The sequence below is a fragment of the Larimichthys crocea genome, chromosome XIII, assembly GCF_000972845.2.
Source record: "Larimichthys crocea isolate SSNF chromosome XIII, L_crocea_2.0, whole genome shotgun sequence".
Classification (NCBI taxonomy): domain Eukaryota; kingdom Metazoa; phylum Chordata; class Actinopteri; family Sciaenidae; genus Larimichthys; species Larimichthys crocea.
Window position 1 is genome coordinate 37,756,181 of NC_040023.1, and position 12,934 is coordinate 37,769,114.

Genomic DNA, 12,934 nt, shown 5'->3' on the forward strand with positions numbered 1-12,934 from the left:
CGTCAGTAAACAGGTGACTCACGACAGTAAACAGATGAGTAACGACAGTAAACAGATGAGTAGCGACAGTAAACAGATGAGTAACGACAGTAAACAGATGAGTAGCAACAGTAAACAGATGAGTAACAACAGTAAACAGATGAGTAGTGACAGTAAACAGATGAGTAACGACAGTAAACAGGTGACTAACGACAGTAAACAGGTGAGTAGCGACAGTAAACAGGTGAGTAGCGACAGTAAACAGATGAGTAGCGACAGTAAACAGGTGACTAACAACAGTAAACAGGTGAATAACAACAGTAAACAGGTAAGTGAAGTTCACCTTGTAGATGATCTTTGCTGATTCATTCAGGATACACGACTTCCAGTTTTCATCAGTGGTCTAAAAAAATAAACAAAGGACGGGGTCAATGACACCTGTCACAGGTGTGTCTGTGTTGTGTTTGTGTGTTACTGTGTGTTACCTGTAGGCTCAGCTCTGACAGTGTTAATCCCATTGACAGGGGGCGCTGTGGGTCTGACAGCTGAAACAAACATAGAGGTGACACGACACTTCACTTCCTGTTTGTTGGTACAGGTGAGATCACCTGTCCATCAGAATGATGACATCAGACTGTTCATAGCACCTGAACCTGGATCAGTACTCACGTCATCCTCGTAGCGCAGGTGGATGCTGCTGATCTTTACCTGCAGATTTTTGATCACCTGAGTGGCCAGTTTCTCCACAAACGTATCCTTCTTCTCCTCTGGAGGTTTCTCTGAAAACACAAGACCAGGACATCCTGAGACCTGAGACTAAGTTGGACCTGAGATCAGGACAGCCCAATAGACCTTAGAGCAGGATCTGAAGAGATTAAAAGTTAAAATTCCTAGGTCTCAATTTTTTTACCTGCAACTTCGTCATAAGTTACAAGGGATCTTTGAATCCAGCATATCTGCTCCTAAGAGCTAGTAGCTTCTAGATAAGGTTCTTCGGAGATATGGGAAAGGCCACGAGGTATCGGCATATTATTCTATGATGAGTTAGACTCTAGGTCAGGGGTCGGCAATTAGCGGCCCGCGGGCCAGAACTGGCCCGCCATCATTTATATCTGGCCCGCTAGATGACGTTGATTTATTTATATATATATATATATATCTTTTAAACCTCATGTTTCCTGTCAAAATACAACAATTCCACAGATTTCACAACATTTATTGAAAAGTAGCTGATAAGTAACGTGACAGCAGCCAGAACATCCTCGCAGCCTCTTTACTTGACCCACAGGTCGGAACACTAATTGGCACGTGCGTGCGCTGTAACCTGTGGAAAATAAAAGTGTCCTGTGTCCCTCTTGCAACGGACAACGTGAACAAATGTGTTTCATTAAATGAAAAAAACAAAACCAAACAAGGTCGGCAGATCTGCGCTGCTGTATACATTAGTTACGGCAGGTTGCTAGGGCAGGTTGACTGTTTCATGACAGACGCAGTGGGCGTTTAAGGCCGTAAAACCCCTAACCACACACTTTTATACACCTTGTTACACGCATTTTGTACAGTGCTCCCTTAATTAATCAGGACGTAGAACATACGTGCGGTTCTCACTCAGCCAATCAGGACGCAGAACAACCCCCCCCAGAACAAAAATTGGCCCGGGTCCAAACTTATTTGCCGACCCCTGCTCTAGGTGATGGGGCTCTATCACCTTTAAAAAAGACATGGGAAACGGATTTGAACCTAACATTGGAGGATGAGGAGTGGGATAAGATTTGTGAGAATATCAGCATAGCGTCAAGGGATGCAAGGATATGCCTCATACAATTTAAGAGTAGACATTGCTTTTACTGGACCCCTTCCAGATTGTTTAAATTAGTATTAACAGATACATCAAAATGTTGGCGTTGTAAATCTCAGGATGGCCATTTAATTCATGCTTTATGGTCATGTGACAAAGTTCTGGGCCAGAATATATGATAATCTTGGAAAAATTTCAGGGACCCATATTCCATTTAGCTCTCGATCATTTGTTCTCGGTGACTTTTCAGCTCCAGTGGGAGGGGATAAACACATTAGAAGTTGGATTCAAACTAGTATTATGGTAGGTGGACAGATTCTTGTTAGGGGATGGAAAGCTGAAGGGGTGCCCTCAACACAAGAACAGCCTGTAGAGATGGCAAGTAGCAGCATTTGAAAAGATGGCATATAAACGACTTGGGTGAATGAACTTATATATTAACAAGTGGGACAAGTATTTAACTTTTTTGCAGGCCTTCTGAATTGGATTATATAGTGGAGAGACACAAGAGTCTTGATGTGAGGTATGAAGCTGTGTTTCTCTTTTGTTTCACTGTCCCTTATTTATTTCTGTTTTTACCTATTTATTTTCTGTAAGCTCACTTGTTTTCTGTTATTAGGTCTACTGTAATTGGTAGGGATATATTGAAAGGGTTTTTTTTTTTTTGTGGGCAAGTCTCCTCACTTGAACCGAGGGTCTAAGGACAGAGGGTGTCATTTCCTGTACAGATTGTAAAACCCTCACGTGTTTTGTGTCACTACGTATAAAAGTATAATCATACACTGACAATCAAGGACAGATGGTGATGGTTTGTGCTGTTTGTTTTCTTGTTGTAGTTGGTTGTTTCATGTATAAGAGTTCATATATGTATGTCTATTTGTACATATATTATAAATCTCATGTTTTGTAACATTATGATGTGACACTATGAAAACAATAAAAATTGTTAATCAGAAAAAAAACTTTTCAGTTTTAGTGCTTCTGTCGAACTTTTACAGAAACATTTACAGGAGGTCTTTATCACGTTGTATTGTGGGAAATGAAGGGGTTCATAGTCAGGACACAGGAGGAGGACACAGGAGGAGGACACAGGAGGAGGACACAGGAAGAGGACACAGGAAGAGGACACAGGAGGAGGACACAGGAGGAGGACGCTGGAGGAGGACGCTGGAGGAGGACGCTGGAGGCTTCTGTTTAGAATATGAGGTAACGACTAATAACTAACAGCTAATGGCTGACATGAAGTGTTCACCCTGAAGTGAACCATCCTTACCTGCTTTGTTGTCGTGTCGTTTTAGTTTCTTCAGACCTTTTTTGACCTTTTTGTGTTTTTTATTTCCTTTTTGGACTTTGGCAGCGTTAAAGAGAGAAACAACGTTAGTGACAGAAAAGCCCGAAAACATGAAGAGATGACAGGAAGAGATGACAACAGAAAGACACAACAACATGGAGACGACAGCGTGAAGATATGATAGCATAAAGAGATGACAGTGTGAAGAGACAACAGCGTGAATTGATGACATGAATAGATGACAGCGTGAATAGACGGCAGCGTGAAGATATGACAGCGTGAAGAGACGACAGCGTGAATAGACGACAGTGTGAAGACATGACAGCGTGAATAGACGACATGAATAGACGACAGCGTGAAGATATGACAGCGTGAAGATATGACAGCGTGAATATATGACAGCGTGAATAGACGTGACAGCGTGAATAGACGACAGCGTGAATAGACGACAGCGTGAATAGACGACATGAATAGACGACAGCGTGAAGATATGACAGCGTGAATAGACGACAGCGTGAAGAGACAACAACAGGAAGTGATGACAACATAAAGATCAACAGGAAGCGTCAGCATAATAAAATATTCAAGCAGCAGTTTGAGCCAGTCACCAAGCAGCATGTTAAGAAACAGAGCTGAGATGCGTTAATATATTACTGTGTGTGTGTGTGTGTGTGTGTGTGTGTGTGTGTGTGTGTTACCATTGTGAGGTTCCTTGTAAACTAAAGTCTCCAGATTGAAAAGTAGTTCCCCAGTTTGAGACGCTGACAGCAAAGGCAGCATGAACGGTACAGACAACATGTTAATACATTCAGCTTTTCATTCTTTTTTTTTTCCTCATACTGGAATGGAACAAACTGCTTCCCAAGTGTGTACAATGTGGAACAGGAAGTTCAGATCAGCAGCAGAAGAAACTGAACCAGGTGAGCCTTCAGACCCAGAGAGGTCAGTCAGAGGTCAGTCAGAGATAGGGGGTCAGTCAGAGGTCAGTCAGAGATAGGGGGTCAGTCAGAGGTCAGTCAGAGGTCAGTCAGAGATAGGGGGTCAGTCAGAGGTCAGTCAGAGGTCAGTCAGAAATAGGGGGTCAGTCAGAGGTCAGTCAGAGATAGGGGGTCAGTCAGAGGTCAGTCAGAGGTTGGCCTCTCTCACCTCTGCGTGCAGCAGTCTGTAGCGCCTCCTCAATGCGTTGCAGCTCTCTCTGCTTCGCCTCCTGCTGATAACGCTCCTCCTTCGCTGCATCAAACTTTATCGCTGCAGAAAACAAAAAAAATCAGTTTATTAAATACAAACAGCTGAGCTGAACAGCTTTCTTAGCTTCATTAGCTTAGGGCTAACTTTGTAGCTGGGCTGCAGGTTGGTTTCTCAGCTGCTCATATTTAGTTTGAACATCAGGACATGAATGCAGCACAAGCTGCAGGTAAAGTGACTACCTGAATAATGGTTTCTTAAAAAACGTATTGAGACTGCAGTTCAGAATGCTGCTGCACGTGTTCTGACAGGAACCAAGATCAGAGATCACATCTCTCCCATTCTGGCTTCCTTGCATTGGCTCCCTGTTAAATCTAGAATAGAATTTAAATTCTTCTCCTTACTTACAAAGCTCTTCATGGTCAGGCACCATCATATCTAAAAGAGCTCATAATACCTTACTACCCCTCTAGAACACTCCGCTCTCAGGACGCTGGGTTCCTCATGATTCTTCATGGTTCCTCATGGTTCTTCAGGGTTCCTTGTGGTTCTTATAGTCTCCAAAAGTAGACTATCAAGCTCCTCTTCTGTGGAACAAACTACCAGTTCTGATTCTGAAGGCAGACCCCCTAGCCACATTTAAGACGTTCCTTTTGGATAATTGTCTCTGTTCTGGTACTACAGGTTTGTTCAATAGTTTTAGGAGTAAGTTCATAATACTGCCACTTGTGGGCAGTGGTCTCCCTCTAGAGACTCAGGAGGTAGCTTCAGGAAGCCAACAGTGCTGCATGCTGTCTGTTAACATGAGCAAATAACTGTTTACATCCTATGCTATACGGAGCATCGTCGGTATGTATTATCGTTGTATATCTTTATGTTTAATTACAGTTCATTATTTGTCACTACAAAAGGTTGTTCGTGAAGTTTGAGGAAAAAGTTATTGGTTATTAGTTATTTTCCATGAGGTAAAATGGCTATCAAGCTAGTCGCTACCGATTTCATTTAACATGTGCTATGTGTATAGTCAGTAGTCAGGAGTTCATACTATAGTAAAAGATCGATAACATGTTAAAAATAAGAAAGTTATGGTTAATTAGAGTAATAGTTTAAAAACAATAAATACACAATACAGATGTAAACATGAGTGAGTTAAAAAGGTTTAAAAGTGAGTGATTTAATTCATGATAAAATATGTTTACATCGTATGTACAAGAGGTGTACAGTAGCAATTTGTCTGATTATGCCATGTTTGTGTGTTCTCAGTTTCACCCTTTTTCAAGTCAATAAACCTGTGGATAAACTGATGACCGTCTTCAGAGTTTTGATGAGAAGAAGGCATTTAACTTAATGCCAAGATATATTCAGCGCATATATTGAGGGCAGCACAGTCTCAGGTGAGCCCTGGCTCAGAAGAGTCCCTTAGTTATGCTGCTATAGGACTAGACTTCTAGGGGACTTCCCATGATGCACTGAGCTCTTATCTTCTTCTCTCTCTTTCTTACTGAACCAGTTTCAGTACAGTGATCCACTGTGATCCACAGTGATCCACCATGATCTGGGTTCTGCTTGAGGTTTCTGCCTCTTAAAAGAAGTTTTTCTTGCTCATGGTGTGAAGTGTCGAGTCTTTGTAAATAATAATATAGAGTCAGTCTAGAGCTGCTCTGTGTGGAAAGATTTGTGAGACAACATGTGCTATGATTTTTAAACTAAATGAATTGAAAAACTGAAGAAAGTCAGGGCGTTCAGTAGTGTAGTGGGATGGCGGCCCCCCGTGTGTGTAGAGGCTACAGTCCTCGCTGCAGCTGGCCCCGGTTCGAATCCCGCATCGGACGGCCCTTTACTGCGTGTCATTACCCCTCTCTGCCCCCTGCTTCCTGTCTATCTTCAGCTGTCCTATCATTAAAGGCATAAAGGCCAAAAAATAATATTGAAAAAAAAAAAAAAAAACTGAAGAAAGTTGACACAGTAAACCCAAAGTTTGTCCTCCTGTGGTCCACCACCTACAGGGACAGGCTTCAGGGTTAGGGGCTTTGCAAGCCAGGCAAAAGGGCAAGGTGGTAACCTTGGCGTGCCAATTCCTGGCACTGCAGACTTGTCTTATGGATGTGGAATGTCCCCTTACTAGCAGCAAAGGAATTGGCGCTGGTGCTGGAGGTGGAACAGTACAAATAAGAGGAGCCAAGCTGTCAACTGATCCCCACCTGGAGGTGAGTTGGAGCAGATGCTGGACAGACCAGGTAAACCCAAACCTGTAGTAAGGGTAAAGATCATTGTGAGGTTGGGAACCTGAAATCTAAATGAGCCATGTGCTTGCATTACTGAGGCGGCTGGTAGCAGCTGTGGTCAGGAGATCATCTGTGCCTGTCATGTTGACAACTTAATCTGGGGGACACCAGCAGTGACTTGGCTTAAATAAGTTTTGGAAAACCATTTGACAAGACTCAGGAAGGGGAGGCAGGACTTGGCTCAGACTTTGATGGCAATGTGCCAGGTGAGGATGAGATTCACCCCAGATGCTGAAGGTTTTTGTACATTGTTGGGCTGCCTTTGCTCTTGGCTGACATGCATTTTCAATGTCACATGTAGGACGGGAACAGTACCTGTAAAGTGGTAGTCCAGGTTTCCATTTTCAAAAAGGGGGACTGGGGTGTGTGCTCCAGTTTTTGGGGTGTCACATTGCTCAGCTTCTCCTGGAAAGTTTATTCTCGAGTGCTGGGAAGGAGGCGCTGACCGATTTTGAATGTTTCTTTGCTTTGCGGTGATCCAGGCATGTGCAGGAGACCCCAGAATCCCAGAACTTGTTGGAGGGACTGGCCTGGGAACGTCCCGGGATCTTCCAGGAGAAGCTGGAATGTGTTTCTGGTTGGAGGGATGTCTGGACGCTCTGCTAAACCTGCTGCCAACGTGGTAAAGTTTGTCTCTGTGATCGTTCTTAAAGGGAAATTCAACCTAAAGATCACGTCAGTATCAAAGGCCAGCAGTTTAAATAAAAAAGTAAAAAAAGTATTTTCACATAAACTTTCTTTTCAACTGACAAACTAAAAATAAAAAATCTGAGCTGAAAGTGTTTCATGTTTTTACACCTGAAGGTGAAAATCTGAGCTCGCACAAAAACCTGCCCTTCCTGTTTAACCCGATCGGCTGCTGAGCATCTCACCATAAACTAATTTAACCTCTGGGAATGAATCAAGTACATGTGGCTCAAGTTTACACCGGTGTTACAGCCAGTTATGACCCCCTCCCCCCAGATCACAGTAAAACAGTAATACCTCCTAGGAACCCCAGAATCATCCTGTAGGATCCAGGAAAGACAATCCCGATCAGAAAGAGGCTAAATCTACAAGAGACCAACAGCAGTGAAATAAGGAGGTTTAGCAGAATGAGACCACAGAAAGATGTGGACGACGTGCAGCCCCACAAGAAGTACAGCACTAAATCGGACCTGAACCATCACCTTTGGACCGGTTCTTACCATTGTATGGACACGTTTTCAGTTCAAATCCAGCTGGAACAAACACACAACAGCTAAGAACATAAACTCCTCCATCATCAACACCATGTGTACAAGCTCCGCCTGCAGACCACACCAGCCAATCAGCTGGCTCCTCATCTAATTTGCTTAATTTGTTGATACCAGAACCAGGTCCAGGACCAGGAGCAGGTTCAGGACGAGGACCAGGATAAACGGTGGGCTCATAATGGCCACTCTACAGAGCTTTTTGAGAAATAAACTAATGTGGGTCCTGGTCCAAATATTGGTTAATTTTGATACATAAAGGGAAAATGTGCTGTGATTGGCTGATCTGGTGATGGAGACGTTGCATAAGTTGATACAGCTCTGAGTGTCTGAACAGTCCAAAGACAGGACAGAAAAACAAAGGTTACTTACTGGCTCCAGGAACAACCAGCAGGTAAAGACCGTCCAGCGTGGCAACCACAGCATCGTTATAGAGATTCTTCCAGGGAATCTTCAGCGTCAGCTTACCTGGAAACACAAAGTTCACTCATCAGGTCAGTCAGTCTACAGATTCTGTCTACAGTGTCAGTCTACAGTCAGTCTACAGTGTCAGTCTACAGTCAGTCTGCAGTCAGTCTACAGTGTCAGTCTACAGTCAGTCTGCAGTCAGTCTACACTGTCAGTCTACACTGTCAGTCTACAGTGTCAGTCTACAGTCAGTCTGCAGTCAGTCTGCAGTGTCAGTCTACAGTGTCAGTCTACAGTCAGTCTACAGTGTCAGTCTGCAGTCAGTCTGCAATCAGTCTGCAGTCAGTCTACAGTGTCAGTCTACAGTGTCAGTCTACAGTGTCAGTCTAGTCAGTCTGCAGTCAGTCTACAGTGTCAGTCTGCAGTCAGTCTACAGTGTATGTCTACAGTCAGTCTGCAGTCAGTCTACAGTCAGTCTACAGTGTCAGTCTACAGTCAGTCTGCAGTCAGTCTACAGTGTCAGTCTGCAGTCAGTCTACAGTGTCAGTCTGCAGTCAGTCTACAGTGTATGTCTACAGTCAGTCTGCAGTCAGTCTACAGTCAGTCTACAGTGTCAGTCTACAGTCAGTCTGCAGTCAGTCTACAGTGTCAGTCTGCAGTCAGTCTACAGTCAGTCTACAGTCAGTCTGCAGTCAGTCTACAGTGTCAGTCTACAGTCAGTCTGCAGTGTCAGTCTACAGTAAGTCTACAGTGTCAGTCTGCAGTGTCAGTCTGCAGTGTCAGTTTGCAGTGTCAGTTTGCAGTCAGTCTGCAGTCAGTCTACAGTGTCAGTCTGCAATCAGTCTACAGCGTCAGTCTACAGTGTAGGTTTACAGTCAGTCTGCAGCCCATCTGCAGTCAGTCTACAGTGTCAGTCTACAGTCAGTCTACGGTGTCAGTCTGCAGCCCGTCTACAGTCAGTCTACAGTGTCAGTCTACAGTGTCAGTCTACAGTGTCAGTCTGCAGTGTCAGTCTACGGTGTCAGTCTGCAGTGTCAGTCTACAGTGTCAGTCTACAGTCAGTCTGCAGTGTCAGTCTACACTGTGAGTCTGCAGTGTCAGTCTACAGCCAGTCTGCAGTGTCAGTCTACAGCCAGTCTGCAGTGTCAGTCTACAGTCAGTCTACAGTGTCAGTCTACAGTGTCCGTCTACAGCCAGTCTACAGTGTGAGTCTACAGTCAGTCTACAGTGTCAGTCTACAGTGTCAGTCTACAGTCAGTCTACAGCCAGTCTGCAGTGTCAGTCTACAGCCAGTCTGCAGTGTCAGTCTACAGTCAGTCTGCAGTGTCAGTCTACAGTCCGTCTGCAGTGTCAGTCTACAGTCAGTCTACAGTGTGAGTCTACAGTGTCAGTCTACAGTCAGTCTACAGTCAGTCTACAGTGTGAGTCTACAGTGTGAGTCTACAGTGTAAGTCTGCAGTGTAAGTCTGCAGTGTCAGTCTGCAGTGTCAGTCTACAGTCAGTCTACAGTCAGTCTACAGTGTGAGTCTACAGTGTAAGTCTGCAGTGTCAGTCTACAGTCAGTCTACAGTGTCAGTCTACAGTGTCAGTCTACAGTCAGTCTACAGTGTCAGTCTACAGTGTAAGTCTGCAGTGTCAGTCTACAGTGTAAGTCTGCAGTGTCAGTCTGCAGTGTCAGTCTACAGTGTCTAATAAACAAACATGGAGTCAGAGCTCACCAATCTGTCCGGCCTTCACTTTGAACGGAACATCGAAATCACTCTGAAAGACAAGTGTCATTAATTAGTCCATTAATTAATTACTTAATGCTCATTAATTATGAATTATTCATTAATTAATCAATCATTAATTGTTCGTTAATCATTAATTAATACATCTGAGGAATCAATAATATAACCAGAGAAGGAAAACATTTCTTAACATGTGTAGTCCAGCTACATGCAGGTATGATGACATCAGAGGCAGGAGGCGGGACTTACCAAAGCGTTTTCTTTCACTTTGAGGTTCTCCAAAACAACGTTTCCTGAGAAGAGACACAGATCAGTTCTGGTTCTGGTTCTGGTTCTGGAGCCAGACGCCTTCTCACCATTTAAGAGCTGTCTTAAGACGTTCCTTTTTGATTGAGTTTATAGTTATGGCTGGCTCAGGTGAGCCCTGGCTCAGCTGAGCCCTGAACCATCTCACAGTTATGCTGCTATAGGACTAGACTGTGGAGGACTTCCCATGATACACTGGGCTCTTCTCATGTCACTAACTTAACTTCTCCCCTGTAGGTTTTCTCTCGTCTCGTCCAGTTCTCATGTGGCCAGATGGAGCAGACTCTACAGCAGCACACACACTGGAGTGTGTTTACCTATGCCCACCCTTAAACAGATCACAACATTCTCCAAACAGAAGCTGTGGGTGAAACAAGAGGTCCACCTCCTGCTGGTTCTGGTTCACATTAAAAGCAGCCTACCACCCACACTAGACCCTAACCAGTTCGCCTACCACCAGGACAGGAGTACAGAAGACGCCATTTCTACTGTGCTTCACTACGGCCTCTTCCACCTGGACAACAACAACATCTATGTGAGAATGCTGTTCAACGACTTTAGCATTCAACACCATCATCCCCTCCAGACCAAACTCAGCGACCTCAGCATCAACACCTCCCTCTGCAACTGGATGCTGAACTTGCTGAACAACAGACTCGATCTGTTAGGTCAGTCGATGCCATTGAAAAAGTACAACTTCAAATTCTACATTAAAATGAATGGAACCACTCCTACATACTTTCAGCTACAGATATCATTCAGACATCACTGTGTTCAGCTCATTCAGTACATTACGTCGTGTATTTTACTAATTCATACTTTTTAAAATATTCAACCTTTTCCATTAAAATGTTTACATAAAAATGAATGGAACAATGTTAAAATATTCCTACAAACCATCAACACTTTCAACTTCCACCCCTCCTGTTTCAGCTTCAAACTTTAAACTGTATCACAATATTCTACTGTTTTCAACATTCCTCACTTTACTACAATATTCTACTGTTTTCAACATTCCTCACTTTACTACAATATTCTACTGTTTTCAACATTCCTCACTTTACTACAATATTCTACTGTTTTCAACATTCCTCACTTTACTACAATATTCTACTGTTTTCAACATTCCTCACTTTACTACAATATTCTACTGTTTTCAACATTCCACACTTTACTACAATATTCTACTGTTTTCAACATTCCTCACTTTACTACAATATTCTACTGTTTTCAACATTCCTCACTTTACTACAATATTCTACTGTTTTCAACATTCCTCACTTTACTACAATATTCTACTGTTTTCAACATTCCTCACTTTACTACAATATTCTACTGTTTTCAACATTCCTCACTTTACTACAATATTCTACTGTTTTCAACATTCCTCACTTTACTACAATATTCTACTGTTTTCAACATTCCTCACTTTACTACAATATTCTACTGTTTTCAACATTCCTCACTTTACTACAATATTCTACTGTTTTCAACATTCCACACTTTACTACAATATTCTACTGTTTTCAACATTCCACACTTTACTACAATATTCTACTGTTTTCAACATTCCACACTTTACTACAATATTCTACTGTTTTCAACATTCCTCACTTTACTACAATATTCTACTGTTTTCAACATTCCTCACTTTACTACAATATTCTACTGTTTTCAACATTCCTCACTTTACTACAATGTTCTACTGTTTTCAACATTCCTCACTTTACTACAATATTCTACTGTTTTCAACATTCCTCACTTTACTACAATATTCTACTGTTTTCAACATTCCACACTGTACTACAATATTCTACTGTTTTCAACATTCCACACTTTACTACAATATTCTACTGTTTTCAACATTCCTCACTTTACTACAATATTCTACTGTTTTCAACATTCCACACTTTACTACAATATTCTACTGTTTTCAACATTCCACACTTTACTACAATATTCTACTGTTTTCAACATTCCTCACTTTACTACAATATTCTACTGTTTTCAACATTCCTCACTTTACTACAATATTCTACTGTTTTCAACATTCCTCACTTTACTACAATATTCTACTGTTTTCAACATTCCTCACTTTACTACAATATTCTACTGTTTTCAACATTCCTCACTTTACTACAATATTCTACTGTTTTCAACATTCCTCACTTTACTACAATATTCTACTGTTTTCAACATTCCTCACTTTACTACAATATTCTACTGTTTTCAACATTCCACACTTTACTACAATATTCTACTGTTTTCAACATTCCTCACTTTACTACAATATTCTACTGTTTTCAACATTCCTCACTTTACTACAATATTCTACTGTTTTCAACATTCCTCACTTTACTACAATATTCTACTGTTTTCAACATTCCTCACTTTACTACAATATTCTACTGTTTTCAACATTCCACACTTTACTACAATATTCTACTGTTTTCAACATTCCTCACTTTACTACAATATTCTACTGTTTTCAACATTCCTCACTTTACTACAATATTCTACTGTTTTCAACATTCCTCACTTTACTACAATATTCTACTGTTTTCAACATTCCTCACTTTACTACAATATTCTACTGTTTTCAACATTCCACACTTTACTACAATATTCTACTGTTTTCAACATTCCACACTTTACTACAATATTCTACTGTTTTCAACATTCCACACTGTATTACAATATTCTGTTTTCAACATTCCACA

General features: G+C 42.0%; 1 protein-coding gene across 7 annotated transcripts in view; it reads right to left on the reverse strand.

Annotated features, from left to right (window-relative positions):
- The window catches only part of vps13c (vacuolar protein sorting 13 homolog C), a 54,730-nt gene that overhangs the window by 40,646 nt on the left and 1,150 nt on the right, over positions 1 to 12,934 (reverse strand). For 4 of the 7 annotated variants that reach the window (XR_003463661.1, XM_027287443.1, XM_027287442.1 and 1 more), the window contains exons 2-9: positions 10,158 to 10,201; positions 9,897 to 9,939; positions 8,143 to 8,238; positions 7,726 to 7,758; positions 4,215 to 4,316; positions 649 to 758; positions 465 to 524; positions 323 to 382 (exon numbers count right to left, since the gene is read on the reverse strand). Coding sequence is in view for 6 of the 7 variants with exons in the window: in XM_027287443.1 (XP_027143244.1) it covers positions 323 to 382; positions 465 to 524; positions 649 to 758; positions 4,215 to 4,316; positions 7,726 to 7,758; positions 8,143 to 8,238; positions 9,897 to 9,939; positions 10,158 to 10,201 (548 nt within the window). In the remaining variant the exon portion in view is untranslated. Of the gene's footprint in view, positions 1 to 322; positions 383 to 464; positions 525 to 648; positions 759 to 3,050; positions 3,666 to 4,214; positions 4,317 to 7,725; positions 7,759 to 8,142; positions 8,239 to 9,896; positions 9,940 to 10,157; positions 10,202 to 12,934 lie in introns of those variants that run through there. The other 3 variants (XM_027287448.1, XM_027287444.1, XM_027287445.1) reach the window with 2 other exon arrangements.